Genomic DNA, 21,491 nt, shown 5'->3' on the forward strand with positions numbered 1-21,491 from the left:
TCTGCCGGTCCTTAAAAAGTGTTTCACCCTGACCAGTCTGCGATTTGATCACGCTTGCTTTGGTCATTACATCACAATTATGGAGCTGTTGGTACTGAAGAAATAAAAGACGAAAAAAAGGGGAAGAGGAAAAAAGCGAAGGATGAAATGTAGGTCAGTGGAGATGTGCTTGGGGCGCTTTCTCTCTCTTTCCTTCTTCTCTGCGTCTCCCTCCCTGAGCCAAAGCGAAAGAGGTTAAAAGAGACCAGGAGTTGAAAGTGTCTCCTACCCACACCTGGCTCTCCTCAAACCCACCTTGTCCAAACTTACAGAGGCTCCAAAATCATAGCGCTGCAAAAGGCCAGACACCTTAAATGTAATGCTAAGAATGACGTCCAAATGCATTTACACTTGTTTGCATTTTGAAAACATACAGGTCATTCTACAGGTCAAATGGCATGGGGTGGGTGGGTCAAGATTTCTTATTGTCATGTTCTAATAAAAATCAAAATTAGAGAGGACCAAACCTTTCCTTCTTTTTATTTTTAAATCTACACGTTATAATGTTGCTTTATTAATGATTTTTTTAATCCAAATTTTAACTTTACCATCAGAAAAGTAACAAATGGCTCTGAACAATGCCAAACTACACAGGAAACATCAAAAACACCTACATGTTTGTTTATTTTAAGTGAAATTGACATGATATACTGTGATTTATATCCAACACCCTGCAGCCTGAGCTACTGAGACATTGTACAATGCAGTGGTGGCACCTACTCTTTCAGTTTCCAGGTGAGTGTTTCAGGGTTTCTCAATGGAAAGAGAGGACTCCACCCTGAAAACCACCCAGGCCAGAAGACACCTGAGCTGTTCTGTTTCTCTCTGTGACATAGAATCTGTTAACTCCCTGTACAGTACACAGCTGCTGCCTAGTAAAAGCAAAACTGAGGACATTAATGCCAACTCCAAGTTTGTTCTTTGGAGTCACTTTAACGCATTTATGAGCTGAAACGCCTTCAGTGTCACAGGAGGCTGCATTCGTTTTCATACAATCAGAATGAATGTGCAGGAGGATGACTGACTGATGAAAGTGATGTTAAAAGCTTCTCTGTCTGCGCGCGCGCGTGTATGCGTGCGTTGAAGCTTCGGGTGCAGGAGAGAGTGGGAGGAGCAGGGAATACTCCAGCCCAATCCGGGTAAAGCCTCCCCTGCACACTCTTCCCTCCCTCCCTCCGCCGGCAGAAAGCAGTGAAACCCTCCCATAGGTGAGAGCGCAGATGTCATGAGAAAAGCGGCCACACGACCAGAGCGCACCGAGCGACGCACCGACAGACCTCAGCCCGCCTCCCTGCGCCCCGGCTTGGGATGCTTTTAGCGCAGAGACGCTTCCACACAGGGCAGCCCGTGGACGCACGTCCTCCACGCTCTCGTCGTTGTTATTTTTGAACGTGGATCTTTCCCTCCGCGGTTTGTAGAAAGTGTTTATGTTTGTTTCTTCATGAGTGCTGCTTTGGGAAGCGAGCCTCAGCACCAGCTCCTGCAACGCCAACACGATGCGAGGTAAGAGCCAAACATACCCGCAGTTATCCATCACAAATATGAATGAAGGATTACAATAAGAACTAAAAAATATTATTTATCATTATAGAATTTTTAATTTCAGCTCTTTTTTTTAAATTTGTTTCAACTGTATGTTAAAATATCTGTCCAGACTCGGAAAACTTTTCCTTTATTTTAAGTTTTTATTATACTTTTTAGGATAGGTCAGCTGTCCCTAAAAATGAACATTTTAATTCAAATTTAAAGCAGGGGATCGAAATTGGATTTTATTTTATTTTATCTTTTTGTAATAACTGCGCATTTTTGTGAGCATATCGTGTTGGATCGTGTTTTGGAACGTGACTTCGTTTGTTGCAGCAAACTTGGGCCATAAAAAGTTTTTAGAAAGTTGCGTCTGGACACGCTTCTTTTTCGGGCGCTCCACTAACCCATTTCTGCAGCACTCTGCAGCGCGCCGTGGACATTAACCCACGTCAATGACGTGCTGCACACACACACACACACACACACACACTAACACACGCACACCAAAACGCAAGGGCAGGTGCAAACTTTTTCCTGCAGTTTTCTGTCAATTTTATTTTTTCGTTTTAGCGCAAATGCAGCTTATGAATTTTGAAGCACATTGCGCACAATTTTCCTTTTCAGACATCTATAAATTTAGTCATTTATTGTTTTTTCATTTTATTTTTATTTATTTTAATTTTCTGGTCTTAATGCTGCGCAAATATTCAACGCAAAACCCCACAGACACTGACAATGACCTATAATAATATTTCATTATCTTTTTGTGATATGAAAAACGTGTTTTTGACTTTAAGTATAGTATAATTGAAACTAAATACTTATAATAATAATTCATGTTAGAAAATAATTGGAAGCCCTGGGATCTACATACATACTCTCAAAAAGAAACTAAAAATAATGTTGAAAAATAAATAATATCACCACGTCATTTATTTATGAAAATATAGTTTTTTCAAACCACTTAGTTAGTTGAACTAAGTAGAGAAGGCCTTAATGTAAATGTATAAATATTTATTAGAAGACAGAGATAGAACAATGCACTAAAACAATACATTTTTGAATTCTAACAGAAAAATTGATAATTAAATAGATTAACAACACGATTTACTGAATTAAGATGTTTGTCTGTCTATCTGCCTGTCTGCCTGCCTGTATGTATGTATATCTATCTATCTATCTATCTATCTATCTATCTATCTATCTATCTATCTATCTATCTATCTATCTATCTATCTATCTATCTATCTATCTATCTATCTATCTATCTATCTATCTATCTATCTATCTATCTATCTATCTATCTATCTATCTATCTATATTCTGTTAACAGATAGATCATGCTGTTTGCTTGCTCAGGCCATCAAACATTGTGGAAGCGGAACATTGGAGGCCAAACACGCACCTCTCCCCTTCTCCCCTTCTTTCTGTGTAATCCTGTGTCAAACTTTCCAGCCATGCACCTTGTATTTTATCCATGTTCTAATGGGCCTAGCGTCCACTCTCGTGCACGGACGGCTTTGGAAGGGGGCATACCGAAAGCTCCTGCTTTCACTTTATAGCTGTGCTTGGCAGAAGAGGCCCCCAAAGCGTCTCCCTCACCCCTCTTTTAGCCTGTCTTTCCCCCTCTCTCTCTCACCCCCCACCCACCCACCCTCATCTTCCTCTCTCCCTCTGCACGCCCCAAAGGGTTTTGTCAGATAGAATTAAATCAGTGTGGGCTGTCCGGCCCCCACTCCCAACCTGTGTGTGTGTGTTTGTGTGTGTGTGCGTCTCTGTGTGGAGTCTCGGCTGCCCTTACACTGAAATGTGCTCACAACCAAGGTTATAAAAAAAAAAGACAGAGGCCTCATGTGCATTGGCAATTATCATTTAACAAAAGCCACAAGTCCTGAAGCCCTGACCAAAGATGATGTCAGTGCATGAGTTGACCTGAAACAGCCAAAAAGAAAACAACTGACACAAGAACATCACAATGGCCCTTTCAGAATCTTAGAACAGAGAGGAAAACTCACTGTAGTGTAGAGATAATTACATCTGTAACATCATAAATAGTTGTTTAGAAAAGTTTTAGTGCAATCATTTAGAAAACTTGTTTTATGTATTTTAATTTATGTGAACAAAGAATAATTTTAGTCAACATGTTTATGGCAAAAAAAAGTTATATCTGCAGCAGTGAGGGAAACAAACTTTTGATGAAATTACATTAGAAATAAGTACTTTCTGTCAAACAAATTCATGAACTCATAGGATCAGTGTTTGCATGATCTTCCAGACCTAAACAAACATGCACCAACTTTGTGAACATGTATTTTGTCTGTCAATAGTTTCCTATCATCAGAGTGATACAAATGTTAGCTATTAGCTCATGTCTGGGTTTTTTTTTCCATCAGCAAGTTAGATGAACTTTACCAGCACTTAAGAAGTCTCGCTAGATAGGTCAAAGAGTTCAGATTTGGCAGAAGTCTCTCAGGCTCCATGTGGAACAGTGGGATGAGAGGAACTGAAGGAGAGCAGGAGGACAGTAAAACCAGAGGTGATGAGATTTTAGCAGCAGGAGAAGGAAACCATAGAAAAAGGTTTTCCTGGAACGCAGAGCATCTCATTGGGGTTCATTTAAACTTTGTTCTTATGTATTTCACCTTGCTAGACACTTTGTGTTCACATGCAGAAGGAATTGGAAACACACACTGACAAAAAGCTGCAAGACTACGCATGACAGCCTCATGCCAATAGAATTAGTCCCATCCTGCTTTGCGTTGGAGGCTTGTGCAAGCATCGATCCGTTCAGTTCGAAAGCATCCCGGGATCAATTTTTAGTCTAAGCCAACGGAAGCAGTCTGTGCAGATAAATCTATGGCACATGACTAGTAATGTTTGTATTTAATGAAAAAATATAAATTAGAGTTTTATATATATTTTTAAATTTGGCAATTTTTCATGTTTTTGTGGTGCCGGTTCTATAATGTTATTGCATAATATTTTGTTATGATGATGCGTGACATTTTGTAACAATTCAATAAAAAAAATAGGCTGAAAATAAGAACATTCTATTGAAGTAGCAGATGAGAATGTGACAGCCCCACTTGGAAGCAGTGGGTTAGCGAGCTGTTATTTCAACCAAATCTCTGTTTTTTCATTGTTGAGCTGGAATCGATTGTTTCTCACAATAGCGGGCACCTGGCCTGAGCCACTTAGACTAGTAGTGTTTATAGTGCATATGCGGTCAGTTCTGGAGCACAGTGTTATTGTTTTGTTTGTTGTTTATTGTGTTTTTGTGCTTACTAATGGGCCTGTGTTATGTAAGAAGGAGGGGGGGATTACCCCAAGCCCATGCAGGCTACTTTGTTAATCCCTCAACTCAGCCCTAGTGACTGACTGAGGTGCCACAAACCAAGTTTTAAATTAGGACTCATTTCCCTGCAGTCTCTGCACCTGTCTTCAGTCTACTCTGCACCTTGCACGCCTGTGCAACCTTTGCCGAGGCATCCAGGTTCCCTGGCCTGCGAGTCTACGTCCCACTGAGTCTGTATCACAGTCTTTGTTTGTTTAGCATGGGCTCAGCATGCGCCCCATGTTGGTTTTCCCCCTCTGTGGTTCTCCAGGGGTGTTTAAGCGACCAGTTTTACTCCTTAGTCAGTTCTATCTCTGTTTAATTTTAATGCGCGTAGAGCACGAGCTGTGTGGCAACGCTGCAGTTTATGTCTCTGCTTTATCTTTGCCAGAAGGGATTTCAGCCTGAACCACTCCTAAACTCTAAATCTGCCTCGAAGTCATACTCTCTTCACAGCCTCTTCTGTTTTGGCAGTTGTATTCATCCATGAAGGGAGCGTGTCTTAGTGGACGCAAAACAATATTGGATATTCATGTGTTTTTCTTTCATTTACTCTAAAGTAAATACAAGTAGTTAATAAATGTTGGTGCCTACAAAAAGTGAGAATAAATATCCACCCATGTTTTACACACGATCAGCCTATGTTAAGAACAAGAACACTCTGGATTGTTTAATCACATGCAATTTCAAAGCAGTTAACTTAACATGCATGCTTTTTGACAAAGAACCCCCTACCCCCACCTCCACCCCCGTCCGGAAAAAAAATGCACAAAAACCCCCTAACACTGCGCACAAATGAATGCAGCGATTTCAACAAACTTTGGCGCCAAATGGCATGTAGATGATCTGCAATAATTACTTATTAGGTTCAGTAAAAAACAGTTGGACACACTTTTTTTTTAAATTTTAATTTAATGTTAATTGAGATCTCACAGAGTTTTGTACATTTTTGTGAAAAAGCTAAATTTATTTCTTCACACGCTAAAGTTGGAGCGTCTCACCTGAATGAGGCGAATTAATAAAAGAGGGCAAACACCAGCGGAGACGGGACAAGTGTCAGTGAGTGAATGAGTGAGATAAGATAAGAGGAAGGTAAGGTTACTGTTAGACTTAAGAAGTTATATAAGACAAATGAGGTTCTGTGCATGTGATGGGTTGAGCAGGTGAGTTCTTATGCAAAAGAGGACTGAGAGATGGAAAAACACTCCATTTGGCTTTTACATGCATGCATGTTAGCACATCCACTCACAAACACACAGATGCAAACTGGTGTCCTCGGCCTGCACTTGCACACATTTGAAGCAATGATTAACATAACTACCTGCAATAGCTGCATCCAAAGTCCACCCTTGCAAACCACCTTTTAGACTTTAGCTAAAGCAGATTAGTCTATATACTTCTTCAAATTTCACCGTAGCTACTCTCAGAAAAATGTTAAAGGCATTTAAAAGTTTTCAAACTGGTATTTAAAAACGATTTTTTTTTTTTTTTACTAAAGACCGAAATAAAACTTTTGTTTTAAGATCACAACTAGGGAGAGAATTTGCAACTAATCATTTTCAGTTAATTTGCTAGGAAAAATGTAGGCAGAAATGATCTTGTAGGGCAATGATGATATCTGATGATAATCAGAATGCACATTTGTCTGCCTTATGTGAAGTTGTTAGTAGGTGAATAGCATGCTCTGACTACAATAAGCCTATAATGTGACTTAGCCAAGTGCGACATCTTTTCTTAATGACAAAGATTAGCCTGTTTTAGTGCTAGTAATCTCATTGAAGAGACTATTATTCGGTCTGTCTGTGAGGGAGCATGAGCGCTCACATGTGGGAGGCTTGTTGACATTAGGCCTCCCGCCATTCACAAAGAGAATGCAATTAGGGAAACCGCGGCTGCCACTGCCGCTGCGATGTTTGCTCTCTTCACTTTGATGATTTAATGTTCAAATGAAAAATTCTGGTAAATCATCCCACTGGAGACAGAGAAGCACAAGAGAGCAGGTGAAGAACATACTGGGTCGAGCCCGGCAGAGCCAAGTTCTTGTGATAGTCTTTGTGATCAATTTGCCTCTGTGAGAGATGCCCCTGGGGCCACTTTGGGGAGAATCTTGTTAAGCTAAGTTAAATTATTGCCTGAGGCGAGCTATTAGCGGCTATCCCTAGGAGAGAGCGCGCACATGTGCATGCTCACACACTTTAACATGCAGGCTGAATGATTTTGCCTTTTTAAAACTACTTGGAATTAAAAAGAAATCTATTCACAGAGTTGGGTTTTAGCTGTTTTAGGTTTAACCAATTTTTTAAGGAAGTAAGCAATGTGGCATTTTGAGCTTTCACTTAATATTTGCAAGACAAACCCTGTGAAATTGGAAAAATTCTAACCCCTTGCTACGTACATGAAAATGCATTATTAAAGGTTATTTTTCATAAATGTTGTGTAGGCAAAAGAATAGTATTTTCTAGAAGATTTACAGATCTTTAGGTATAAACAAATATATAGCTAAAGGTGGGCTCAGTACTTTAGTATATTCACTTACTATCACTAGCATGTGTTGATTCTTATTTTTGTTTTTACATACAGTCACAAGCCTCTTTAAAGTGTTACTTCAAGCCTTTCTAGAATGTGTAAGTAGACGTATCTGAATGATTTAAGCAATTTTCAGTGAAATCTGAAGGGAAAGGGTGGTTTCCATCCACCTCTCTGTGATTGAATTCTGTTACCCATTAGCCCTAAGTGCGGCTCTTTTCATTAAAGGTTTGAAGTCCATTCAATCTCCTTTGTTATGATGTTCCATGCCTCCTCATTTAATTTGACCAGTCACCAACTCCCGCTGTACAAAAAGTGACTTGAACAAAACAGAGCAAATTTCTCTCCACCTTATGTAAGACCTGAAAGCAATTTTCTGTTTTTCTCTTTTTGGATGTCCCTCTCTCTTTTTATATTTCTCTCTATGCTGGGATAACCACCTTTCCACTCTCTTCCCCTTCAAAGACTGGCACACACACAGTCATCTGACATTAGACTCAAGAGAAACATCATAGTAGGAGGAGTTTGAGGTAAAAGGGAGAAAGAAAATGTAATGTTTGACAGTATCGCAGCCATTGTGTTTGTGTCAAGACTTTTTGTTTTGCATTTTAGCAAAGTATGAGCACTGCTCTGTGTTCTAACAGCCCTTCATGCCTCCAAAAAGCAGAAATAACACAAAAAACATTGGTGACAGCAACAGAATGCTCTCAACACCTACTTTTTTTTGTTTGAACTGACAAAAATATTGTTGCTTGCATTCTCCTGGATGATTTAGCCCTCTCACACCTAACAATTGTTCCTTCCACTCCGATGCACTCTTCCAGTCCTTAAGGAAAGGTCACAGGCCATCAGGGTCCTTTAGGTCACCCAGGGGGTTGGACTGTGAGTCTGTGTGTGTACAGTTATGATGGGAAGCAGATCTGCAGAGGCAGATGGGTAGACTGTGTGTCTGTATGTATGCATGTGTGCAAGCGTGTGTGCTAAGTTAGTGGTTGGGTTTACCCTGTGGGCTTTTCCCACGCCTCCGTCTTTTCCTATCTGCCTTGGGACTCGTGCTGCACTAGGTGGGAGACAGTGTGGGTGTATGGTAAAGGTGAAACGAAGAAATGCAAGTGCACAAATGACATACTATAAAATCTGGTGATTTTTTTTCTTCAAAAAAGTGGATTGCAGTAATGAAGGCATTTGAGCATGTCTGAATGTGAGTTTCTGTCCGAACGTGTCTTTTAATAAATGTTGCTGTGCATGTGCGTTGCTTGCGAGAGCAAATCGATGCACTGGATGGCAGCCAGTGGCCCCCTTCTGTTCCATCTCCATGGCGTCCAATCACACAGCAGTACAATATTCCATGCGCAAACCGCAGCTGATCCCAGACCTGCTATCTGCGCAATTACCCAGAGTGCTTTGGTCTGCATGGCAAACAGGGCATGCCCTCTGACGTACAGCAGAGGAGGGAGGGACCTTTTTTGTAGTTTGTACATCTGGGTGATGGCAGTGTGTGCATTGGGGGGTAAACTGATGGGAGAAGGGGAGGTTGGTGTAGTGCAAGCAAGTTCATCCAGTGTGAATGTCTATATATTACAGAGAGGACAAAAACACGCTTGGAGGCGGGAAATGGGGAGGGGGAGGGGAAGTAGACTGACTGTATGGCTTTACTATGATTACTTTAACACACCGTAAAGCAGACATTATTACAAAGAAACACAACAAACGCACTTCTGATGAGCAATATGTGTGCCACTCATTCTACTCAGAATAAGCCAAACCTTGTTAACTAAAGCTAACTGAGGACCATAGGCAAGTACAGACAGCCTCTTTTCAATGCGAAAATATGAATTTCATCAACTTTCAGATGATTTAAATAAATAAAAAACCTGCAACAGTAAATCTGTAATTAATCCAAGAAAAGTTGGAACTTATTGTCTCACCAGATATAAATAAGAGATTATTTTATTACACAATTCCACCAAATAGTGCAAAATTACCAGCACATTAAAAGAACACAAGGCTGTCAACTTGTGTTAAAAGGCATGTGGTGACTGGGATTTCAGTCAATTTGCTAAAAAAAAAGAAAGAAAAAAGAAAGATACAGAATGGTCAAGTGCATGACATTTAATTTGTCCCTTTGAGAGGAACTGAGAGTCCACCACACTTCAAATCGAATTTATAGTCACTTTAAACTGTAAAAAGGTTAAACTGCAGAAAAAAAGAAAAAGTCTGTCAGCACACAGCAAAATCTTGTTTAAAACCATGAGCAATGGCAGTATTTCATTGATTTTAATGGGGCAGTATGATGTGGAAACATGACAGCAGACACTAGGGATATAACCCACACAGCACTGCTGTAAGCTATTCCCAGCAGTGTGGATTAATCCACTCAACGATCACACCATCAGAAGTTTTCTCAATGTTTTTTAGCAGCGACAGACAAAGAGTGAGGGTGAGACTCAGGAACATTTAAAGATTGTTTTTCCTCTATGCTCTATGAGACAAGGAAGACTGAAACCTTTTTTTTTTGGAAAGATAGAAATAGATCTTAAAATACAGAAACTGAAATGTTTTCCCAGCCACTTACAGCAAGGCGGATCACTCAGAGACGGGTAAAAAAGTCAAACAGACTGAAGAGAAGGGGATGGTGAGAAGTGGTACTATAATTCACAGTATATAGACATCTAAGATCAGCACCAGTATTGCTCCGATTAAACAAGGCTGTGATGGAGGGGAAGCTGATCTCCTTTATTTTCCCAGAAGATATCTAGTTAGCTGGAAAGAAGCTATGCATATTTTTTTAATGAAGTGGAGATACCACCCACATTTATCTCCAGCAAATCAACCCCTGGGACTACAGTAGGAGTTGTGTTTGCATTTCAGAGATGGCTTAGACCGGCAAAAGTTATGACAGAAAGTGATTTCAACTGTTCTATAAACTGTGATACTGAAACCTCAAGTGAATATCTTGTTTTTGCTACTCCATGGTATTATGTGTTGCTCGGGGTGTGTTACTGTTGTAGACCAACCCTGCAGGCTGAAGGAATGAAACATGCATGTCCAGTCTGCCCTATTGGCAACAGAGCCACAAACACACACACATGCACACACACTCGCGTTTGTTCAGCTTTTCTTAATGGGACATTGCACTGACTTTTATATATTTATAATATTTTTAACTTGCCCCTGATCCTAAATGTGCCCATCACCAGTTGATTCCTAACTTATCCTTCATTCATACTCTAGCCCTAATCCTACTCAAAATATTAATATTTCTTTCTTCAGTGAGTCCCCATTAAGCAAACAAGTCCCAACGAGATAAATGATTATGTCCTAATAAGATGACAAATACAAGTACACACACATTCACCCACATTAAGAGAGATAGAGAAACACCACTTGTATTGCAGCATCTAGTGGTCCTAATTTGCTGTTACACTGTGAGAATAGACATAATCAGCTGCCTCTAGTCCAGAGCCTATTAGTTTCAAGGAATGTATTTAAGCATAACGGTTAACAATGCAATGCACAAGAACCCACCTTTTTAAAGTCATCAAAGTAAATGAAACATGTTTTTTAAAGGCTTCTGTTTTATATCTGCATATTAATATAGATAATTAGAGTCTATTTAGAGAAACAGCCAGCCCAGAAAATACACAGGAGATCTTCACTTCATTAAAAATCAATTATCACAACACACGTGCAAATGCAACACAGCCCTCGTGGCCACTACGAGCTGCACACACACACAATGTGTATGTTTCGAATTCAAGCAGCTTTTTTTTGCCTGGTCCTGAGTGAAATTCCTCTCTGGTTGGTTCTATCTTTTTCTACCTGAAGAGATTGTGTACGCCTGATCCACCTCTTAGCTAAAGAACCGCCAGCGTTGCAGTCCAGCTCTTACATAATAACCTCGGGATAATGGTCCCACGCCTGCTGGCTGAGGCTGCTGTCAGTCACTCTGCTCTGACTGGGTCAACCCAGGTTGGAGAGAAGTCCCTCACACCCATGAAAAGCATGTATCTTGAGGGCAAAGCAATCTCCAGAAGCAGAGGCGAGTAGCCTTTTCTACTTAGGTTTTGTTTGGAGATGGATGTTTGTCAAGAGAGGTTAGGGGAAATTTTAACATTAGACTTCTTTCGGTCCCACTTTAAAAATTCAGCCTTCAAGATGCAATCCTTTGCTTGGAATGTAAAATAAAAACCAAAAAATATCTCATCATTCAGCATAATTTTGAATAAAGGAGAACACAGTTCTATTCATCTAATAAAAGTGTGATATTTCTGCAAAATTTAAAGCATTAAAATATATACCAAATTAGAACAATGAGAAAAAACGTATTAAAGAAAAAGATTTTCATGACTTTTACATTTATAGATAGTATGGTCCAAAGACATCTCACAAATTGTCTGGTTATCTTCATGTCATCGTTTAGTATAAAGTAATGTCCTAGAGTTAAAATAATTAAAAAAAATCAAAAGAGAGCAGAAATAATTTTCATAAAGTGGCAATGCAACTATCCAAATAAAAGAAACACAAACAGAAATGTTACTGCATTTTTGCCCAAATCTGGGATAAGTGAAAAGTTTTATTTTTGAGAGGTGGAGATGCAGATTTCCAGTTCGGCAACAATAATATTGAAAAGAATTTTATGAATTTAGGACAAGGAGTGCTAAATGTAGCCTGACACGTGCCATCTCTAACAGTACTGCTGAGTGATGCAATTAATGCAAAGTAAACGGCAATCCAGAAGAATATTGTAAACTATTTAGAAAGAAGTTTAAGTCAAAATGTTTTTAGGCAAACATTTACAAGTGAATTGGACACCTTCTTGTAGCTAGGGGTATGTTGAATAGATATGAATAAAGTTCAAATCCACATAGCATTTATTGCTGAGAATGGGCTTTCTCAAAATGACGACATCACTTCCTTTTGGAGTGTGACAGCTTAGCACATCATTGCTGTGACAGCCAGACAAGTGCAGCAAGTGGGTGGTCACCTTGGCAACAGCAATGCTGTCATGAACGTCTCCCTATTTCCCACCTGACAGTCCCCACAGGCAGTATTTTACACAACACACACTCACTGCACAATACATGCACCCACACAGACAAACATTCATTTACACTTATTTAAATTCACATGGACACATACATTATCCTTCACATAGTGCATGTTCTGTTTCTGTCTTAAAACAAGAGAAAACAATCCCCTGCTTGCAAACCTATGCTCTCTGGGGCAGAATTATTTGATAGACAGAGGAATGCATTTGTTATGGGGTAAAGAAAAGGAACAAAAAAGGAGGTTTTCTTGCACTTTACAAAATAGAAAGTTGGGGAAAAATATGCACTAAAAAGTTTTAACCTAACTGGAGCAACTTAACTTCTACAGAAGATCATGATAGATAGTGAAGAAGTGTTGTCCTGTTTTGTTTACTGCTTCTATATGCTGTGTTCATTACCTCCATGTCCTGGGTGTAACTGACCTGTTTTACAAACTATTAATAGTATGTTACAGGCCACATTCATTGACAGCTTTGTGTATAGAGTCCTTACGTAGTCCCAGTCCACTGCTCTACACTGACCCAGTTTGGAGCCAGTTGGCCGTTAACGGGTGAAAATGGGTCATATCTTGGACAGCGCTAGTACCAGGCAACAGTCTCTTGAACCAAAGTCAGAAGTGTTCCATTCTGTCCCATATTTCTGGTTCTAAGAGGAAAGCAGGTCTCTGCTATTTGGAGAGTTTTGGCTATAGCATGATTGCTTGACTTGCATTCCACATGTTAGGGAATTACTGTCCAAGTCAGGTTTTCTTTATGTGTGTTTGGCATACTGTAAAGAGCAGGAAAATGTCCCAGGACCATTTGTAAGCAATTTTACTAAAAAATAACGTGTCTCAGACATATCAACAATTGTATTACACATAGGGACATCATTGTCATTGTTTTGCCCATGATTTGTGTTTAAACAGCCGAGTACAGCTTTCAGTGCTGCACTTTGACAACAAAATGAGAAATAAAAAAAACTAAAGTTGTATATTATTGGCATTAATACAACAATCCTATTTTGTTTCTAATCTGACAAAGGAAAAAAAGTTTAAGGAGATAACAATGGAGCTATATGAGGGGACTACATCCCTTGGGCTGCATGTTATTGCAGTACGGCTAATTAAAAGGAGTCAGAAATGTACACTGTTACACTGGCAAACTAAAAGGGATTTGTTTAGGTAAATCTAGGGTAAATCTATGAATATGCAGCCATTGTTCAACTTTAGTGAAAGTACAAAAACAAAGAAACTGTTCTTGTATTTTGCATTAATGATTTACATGTTTAACACACATTTACAAGTGTCTCTAAGGTGCAGTTAGATTTTTGTAGTTCACTATAATCATGTCTACCTGGCCAGTTGCTATACAGACATGACTACTTTCATTGATCCTCATAAGAGATTATCCAATTATGAATATTGCACACTCATTCCACCAGGCCTTTTTACATGGACATACACACACACACACACACACACACTTAAATTACAATCCCCTTAAAAGAAAATAAAGTTTATAAACTTTGAGTTGAAAAATGTGAAACTACATTTCTGGATTTACATGCAGTTAACCATGATTTGTACATGAAAATAAGTGTTAGAAATGTTGTCTTAACATGCTTAAGTGAGATCAGTTAATCCAAACGTATACAATTGTAAACAGGGACAATTTGTTTTAAAATTCACAGAAAATGTATAAATTCTTGCAGATTTATCCCACAGGTGGAACTCTGCAAGAGATTATATGAATGGCTGTTTCAGATGGGACTAAGACACTGCTCAGCAGAGGATAGAACAAGCACGTCGGGAAATATTTTAGGATTAGATCGGCTGTCTAATCTCTTTATAGAGCCTGTGCCATCTCAGCAGCATACCTGCCTACCTCTACATACATGTACATCCATATCTTAGCTGGAACTGCCGATTTCTCTTCCTACAATGGAACACATTTTCAAAGCCACATCCTTGTGTGCTGAAATGATTTCCATGTTGTGCCTTTGCTTGTGACTTGTACATGGAGCTTCCTATACACAGTGAGTAAGATAGAAAGATAGAGATAGAAAATTAGTGTATGTCAATTAGAGTATGTTAAATACCAAGAGCAGCTGGCCTGAACCAGGGTATATAAGTGCAGTAAAAAGGGGTATGAAGAGAAAGTATTGTCCTTCTGTGATGTAACCTGTTTCCCATTATAGACAACTTTTTTTTACCTGGAGGGGTCTTCTGCGTCAAATTCAACACAAAAGATAATGCACAAAATCTAGTGATTTATTTGTGACTGATGTGCACATATGCAGTCCTGAGTGCACCAGTCAGTAAAAAAAACTCAAAGATATAATGAATGTTCACATGTCACTGTGCCCTTGTGAATTTGTGGTCCAAAATACTATGCTTGGGCACACTGTGAGCATAGTCAGGTACTTCAGTCCATCCTGTACTGTATCTTCAAATTAAACCACCTGCTGTGGTTAGTGAATGAGTAAGGTGTTACTCTGAGGAGCTAAGGGGCAAATGAACGTTTACTCTGGATTTGAAACAAAATTTGTGACCCATATCTTTTCTCCCATCTTGCTTGTTTTTTCCAGCCCAAATCGAAGTTATACCATGCAAAATCTGTGGAGACAAATCATCCGGAATCCATTACGGAGTCATTACGTGTGAGGGATGTAAGGTAAGGCCTAAATTCCATTGTCAAAAAATATACATGTTACATTTTAAGAAAGCTGAAGTTGAGACCGGTACTCTTTGTTGACCTGCAACCAGGGTTTCTTCAGACGGAGCCAGCAGAACAATGCCTCATATTCCTGCCCCCGCCAGAGGAACTGCCTCATTGACAGAACAAACCGCAACCGCTGCCAACACTGCCGCCTGCAGAAATGTCTTGCACTTGGAATGTCCAGAGATGGTGAGGCCTAGTTGAAATCTTGGTGCTGAATACACAACAATGAATACTGCTCTTGTATATTTTGAACCTATGTTCTACTTTAATAGCTCTGCAAAAAAAAAAAACTTTACACACAAAATGTACTTTTCAAAGCCATCACTAACATCTTTCCCTCTGCATCTTTGTTTTGCCCAAATACAGCTGTTAAGTTTGGCCGCATGTCAAAGAAGCAACGTGACAGCCTGTATGCAGAGGTGCAGAAGCACCAGGCACGGCTGCAGGAGCAGCGGCAGCAGCAGACTGGTGAAGCTGAAGCACTGGCTCGTGTTTATTCCACCAGCCTAACCAACGGACTATCCACTCTCAATCATGAAATCGGAGGGACATATGCCAATGGTCATGTCATAGACCTACCCAAAGGCGGCCATAGTAACGGAGGTGGAATTCCGGGGGGCTACTACGGGATAGATTCAACCCAACCGTCTCCAGATCAGTCGGGTTTGGACATGTCAGGCATGAAGCACATTAAGCAGGAGCCGGTTTACGACCTTACTCCCGTACCCAACCTCTTCAGCTATGGAGGCTACCAGGAAAGTCATCTCGGGCCCAACAATGTCAGCATGGGAGAGCTCGGTAATTTCAGACATTTTGCTCTACAGGCAAAACAGACATTATGACATGACAGTCATCTGAAGTCTGCATAGAAATTGCATAAGGAACATAAATAAGATGTGCTTGAAATAGTTCTAGAGGAGAACCTGAGACATAATTCTAAACTCAGAGTACAACAGGAGATCAGACAGGTTTACATGGCTTACTAACAATGTGTCATGACTGTGGTGACGCTTCAGGGGAAGGATATAGATTTAATGAAAAGGACAAACTTTACATTCAGTAACAAGAATACTGTCAGTAGCAGAAGAGCACACAACTCTGCAGTGATTGAAACACATGACTCTTTAATTTGATACGATTCTTAGTTATCAAATATAGGATGAAAATCGAGAATACATGAGTGTTTCTCTCTTTCAGATCGTATTGCTCAAAATATTATCAAGTCTCATTTGGAGACTTGTCAATACACAACAGAAGAGCTACAGCAGCTCGCTTGGCAGACACATTCCTATGAAGAGATCAAAATGTACCAGAGCAAGGTAAGGATTTAATGTCATTGCCATTATGTACACAAAAAAAACACCGTTTAAACACTGTATATGATAGAACAAAAAACATTTGCAGAACTTTGAATTAGGCATAGAATTCAAAGCGATTTCACAGCTACATTAGTCTCAGCAAATATGCCATTTTTTGTTTAGGTTGTATAATTCCTTCATCTAAATATATGGCATACATGAAATAATTGGGTATGATTGGTTCCAGCCCCGGGACGTGCTGTGGCAGCAGTGTGCCATCCAGATTACCCATGCAATCCAGTATGTAGTGGAGTTTGCCAAGCGCATCTCAGGCTTCATGGAACTGTGCCAGAATGACCAAATCCTACTTCTCAAGTCAGGTATGATAAGTGGAAATGCATCCAATAGATAATAGTATTTTTGATTCTATTTAGTTTAGTGTAAAAAAAATAAAACTGTGGTTTTCAACTCTTTACATTAAATATCAGCTTCATAAATATTTTCTTTTACTTTGTTCATTCAGGTTGTTTGGAGGTAGTCTTGGTCAGGATGTGCAGAGCCTTTAACCCTCTCAACAACACTGTGCTCTTTGAGGGAAAGTACGGTGGCATGCAGATGTTCAAATCTCTAGGTAAGACATGCAGTTTTTTGGAGTGCATTATGAAAGAAGCCAGAAACAAATATGTGCCAAAACAGTCAACTCTTCTCTTCAATCATCAGCCTATAATTGACTAAAAAAGTCTAATGGAATTTCTTTTTGTCTGTCCTTCTCCATTTCTTTTTTAAGGTTGCGATGACTTAGTAAGTGCGGTGTTTGACTTTGCCAAGAGTCTGTGTTCACTGCAGCTAACAGAGGAGGAGATTGCTCTTTTTTCGGCAGCTGTATTAATTTCTACAGGTCAGTTTTGCTTACATAGATGGTGTTTACATTTGAGACAAAATGTGCAAAATCTTGCTGAATGTAGTTTCAAGGTCAATACTTCATTTTATCTGTACTTTAGTGTTGAGTGTTTTTTAATGCAATCAAATTTAGGAGCCTTGGCATAAAAATCATTTTAAAAAAAATCATGTATATTCACTTAGATCGACCCTGGCTGATGGAACCTCGGAAAGTCCAGAAACTCCAGGAGAAGATCTACTTTGCTCTTCAACACATTATGCAGAAGAACCACATGGATGAAGATGCACTGGCTAAGGTAAGTGTCATGCACTTTGTCATACACAAACTGTGGTTAGGTGGTACTTAAACACTGGAACAGTGGTGAATTTGACCATCTCCTCTTGTTTGACAGTTGATCAGCCGAATTCCAACACTGTCCGCTCTGTGCACGCTCCACACAGAGGAGCTCCAGGCCTTCCAGCAACTCCACCCGGAAACCGTCAACGTCCTCTTTCCTCCGCTCTACAAAGAACTTTTTAACCCCGATCCCAACTCTGCCATGGCCATGCCCAAGTGACTGCCTGTGGTCCAAATGCAGCAAACAGCAAAAGACCAAGAAATGAAGTTTGTTTTAATTGACAAGAAGACTGAGGCCACGCCAACTATGCCATCGTTGTGGCAACTGCATATTTCTGAGCTCCCCCAGGCTCTTTTCAGGCTGGTGGGTGAGGATCCATCTCCTAGAAACTCTGAGTTACAGCCAACAATACCAGGAATGTCCAGCACTTATCCCATCCTGTTCACCGCTACAGTCTGAAGAATGTATATATGAACAAAGCGTACCCCAAGCCACAGCCTAAATGGGGCTTCCAGTTGTCTCCTTAATTGAAGTGACTCACCAGAAATGTACAGACTTTGAACAATAGGAACAATTTTTAACTGTCAATCTTTAGAGAAAAAAAAAGGATTGGCAAGCTAATTTGATTTAACTTTCTTAAAACTTTTTTTTCCTACATTAAGACATTGTCAAGTTGAAACAACTAGGTGGGGTAGGGAACTGTGGAGATAGAAAAGCTACTGTAGATATTCTTCTAGTGCGAACGGATTCCAGTATTACTTCTTGTTCTGTTAAAATAAGTTAGTCCTAATTTAAATATGCAGCAGTCCACCGTGACTGACTATACTTTGTCTATGTGTTTTCATTTTATTTGATAGCTTCGTGTACAGAATTTGTAAACTTAGAAAAATGGGCAAAAACAAGAAGTTGAGTTGGTTTTGCTGATAAACAAAAGCCTTGTCTGGATTTTGTTTATATGTATAGAAGGTGCTACATCCTTCTGACCGGAACTTATAGAAATGTAAAGAGAGCATAAGAAGGATTTAAAAAAAAGAAACTAATTGCTAATACTTTTCATGGTGAAGATGTATACATAAATGTTCTATTTTGCAAGAAAAACTATCTGGCAGATTTGCCGGCCTATCAATTGTTTATTTTTTGCTGCAATAATTACGTCCAATAAAAGCTGGACTGCTTTCGAACAATCAACGAGACACAAACAAACAAAAAAAATCAGAAACAAGGACCTCACATTGAACTCCACACCTCTACACAAAGTCCCCGTACTCCTTTTTTCCTCTGAACAATCAGGACCTTGGAGTTATGTTTAGGCACACATAAGTGGGTATATGTCAAAATGAAGATGTGCATCTATAATTGACCAATCAAAAATGGAAAAAAAAGGTAGTTACAAAAGATATGCTTGGGAAAAAATACTTTTGCTCTAAAATATATGGGTGGTGTATGCACTCATCCTCCTATTTGCACAATCCCTTCTATGGATGTTAATCACTCCGGGCTGTTAATATGTAGGACCCTTTTCCTAAAGAGCAATAACTTTCATGACCCCATCCCTCACCCTCCTTCATCCTCCCCTTTTTAACTGTTCAGAACAAGGTAGCAGTGTTAACTTAAGACACACAATATATTGCTTTTTGCTGTTGATCATGACTTAAAATCTCTGTGGATGCAACCCATTCCAGCTCAGACTGCTGGTGTCCCTACAGTCCAGCATGATGTCAAATTTGGACTCACAGCACTGACTGACAAATGTGAAGAAAGGAATCCTTTAGAATTCTTACATTTTTTGTTTGCTGCAATTTCAAGCACTTACAGGTTATAGTTTTTTAACATATTTTACATCAGTTAAGTTATTGTGGTATCCCATCAGGGGACGTTGTCCTTGCCATCTTCTTTTTATTGTGAAAGGACGTGTTCAACCACACATTACATATTTTAAGCAGTTTCAGCATAAATTCATTATTCTTCAGGTGTTACAGTTTTTATCCTCTAATGAGAAGTCAATTGCACAAAATAATTAGCACAGAATCCTATGCGCAACAAAATGAATCATTCAATGGTACTGCTATACAACTTCCTTTCTCTCTATTGTGTTTAATTTAATTTATTTAGGACAAGAAATTGTTTATTTTGCTGTTCAATTTCATAATATTGAGGACTTTGACCTAGTTGTTCATAAGCACTAAAAGTGAAGAGCTAACTTAGAGGTTCAGGCTTGATTTTTTGCACTGTGGCCAAATTTTCGACTTTTCTCACACAAAACGTATTCAGTAAAATTAATGTACAAAAGACATTTTCTTGTTTTAGTTCAAGATTTTTCTATGAACATTTTGAAAATATATTTGACTTACTAGAGAAATCTTCAACATAAATCATGAGAAGTTCTTATATTTATGCTTCAAGCTCTCAGCAAGTCTTTTATCTGTTCCTTCCAAAGTGCAGCGACTTCCCTACAACCCCAGACAGGCCCAAGCATTAGAGGCGCTGGCTCTTTAAGACAATCACTTGCTCTTTAAAGCTTGAATCTCTCAGGGAGCAATTTTTTCTGACTTTGCATTAAAGGGTATCATATTTTTTGCAAATTTACTTAAAAAAACAGATTATTAAATAACTTTTTTGGATGAAAAAAATTGGCATAAGTATGCTAAATATGCCAGCAATCTGCCCAGACAAGGCTTTGATAGATGTGTGTCTATGTGTGTGTGTGTGTGTGTGTTTAGAGCATGAATTCACTGTCTAAATGAAAAACATCTCTAAATCGCAAAAATGATAACAAGCAGAAGAGAAGTAATTTTGCTCTTGTCAAACATGTACAATCAGATGCAGCTTCGGGGAGAGTGAAGGAAGTTAACCAGTAATCTGTTATTTAGACACAACAGCCCAGGGACAGTGAATTCTAACTCTTGCTATGACACTTTTGCGCGAGACATTTTTGTTTTCCCTCGTTAGACTGTGAATCAAAGGGGTGGAATAGGGTTGTGAGGGAAAATGTGCTGGCAAGAAAAAGGCAACACTGTAAGTAAGAAGCTGTAGCAATAACTGGCAGAGTTTCCTCCTGTCATGTTTGCATTGTAAGATTATTTTTATTTTATGACTATTTACTATTATTATTGTTCTTATTATGACTACTATTCTTCTGATACTATTAGCCTATTGTTGTTCTGTTCTATTTGCATGACGTTTCATTGAATTGAAACATTTGGGGCTCATTTGTGTTTTTCTCCTCTAGTGATACTGTGGGTTTTGGCAGGGAGGGAAAAGGGTTAGGGGGCGAACTCCACATCACTTGAGTCAGTTTGAAGCTTCTTTTTTTTCCTTTTGAAAGCTGAACAATATTTTTTAATAAAATGCTATAATTTATACACAACCAATTTTAACATTTGTTGTTGGTTTTGAGTTCTTTCCCCTCTCATCTCTGAATGTGTGAATTGATAAATGGCCCTTCTGAACTGGCTTTAGTCAGCTGGATTGGAGATCCTATATCTGCTGGGGCGGGGACGACAATGTGAGAAGTGTGTGAATGTTACAGAGTAGCCTGTTTGGTGTAAGCAGCTGAATGCATCATACGCCTTTCATATAACAGAGCGCACAACAGGGATTGTCGTTGTCTGTGACGAACTGCTCAGACGTTTTTAATACACTCGATTTGAAAAGCATTTCATACACTTGGTCAAATACACTCCAAACCCCCATCAGCCTTTCCTAATAAAACTAGTCTGCGCGTGTGTGTTTGTGAGACAAAAAACACATTGAAAAAAAAAAAGAGAGAGATGTTT

General features: G+C 39.3%; 1 protein-coding gene across 2 annotated transcripts; it reads left to right on the forward strand.

Moving 5' to 3' along the window:
* The first annotated feature begins 1,224 nt into the window (after nt 1–1,224).
* Nucleotides 1,225–21,086, forward strand: rorb (RAR related orphan receptor B). 2 transcript variants are annotated; one of them, XM_004072513.4, is made up of 10 exons: nt 1,225–1,542; nt 15,046–15,131; nt 15,224–15,365; nt 15,546–15,977; nt 16,377–16,498; nt 16,725–16,857; nt 17,001–17,108; nt 17,265–17,375; nt 17,561–17,673; nt 17,770–21,086. In XM_004072513.4, the coding sequence occupies exons 1-10, from the start codon at nt 1,536–1,538 to the stop codon at nt 17,932–17,934; spliced, it is 1,419 nt and encodes a 472-aa protein (XP_004072561.1). In that variant the 5' UTR covers nt 1,225–1,535; the 3' UTR covers nt 17,935–21,086. The 2 variants fall into 2 exon arrangements, with proteins under 2 accessions (XP_004072561.1, XP_011477682.1); XM_011479380.3 differs by lacking the exon at nt 1,225–1,542 and adding an exon at nt 14,303–14,493.
* Nucleotides 21,087–21,491: the final 405 nt, after the last annotated feature.

The sequence above is a fragment of the Oryzias latipes genome, chromosome 9, assembly GCF_002234675.1.
Source record: "Oryzias latipes chromosome 9, ASM223467v1".
In the NCBI taxonomy this organism is placed as follows: Eukaryota; Metazoa; Chordata; class Actinopteri; order Beloniformes; family Adrianichthyidae; genus Oryzias; species Oryzias latipes.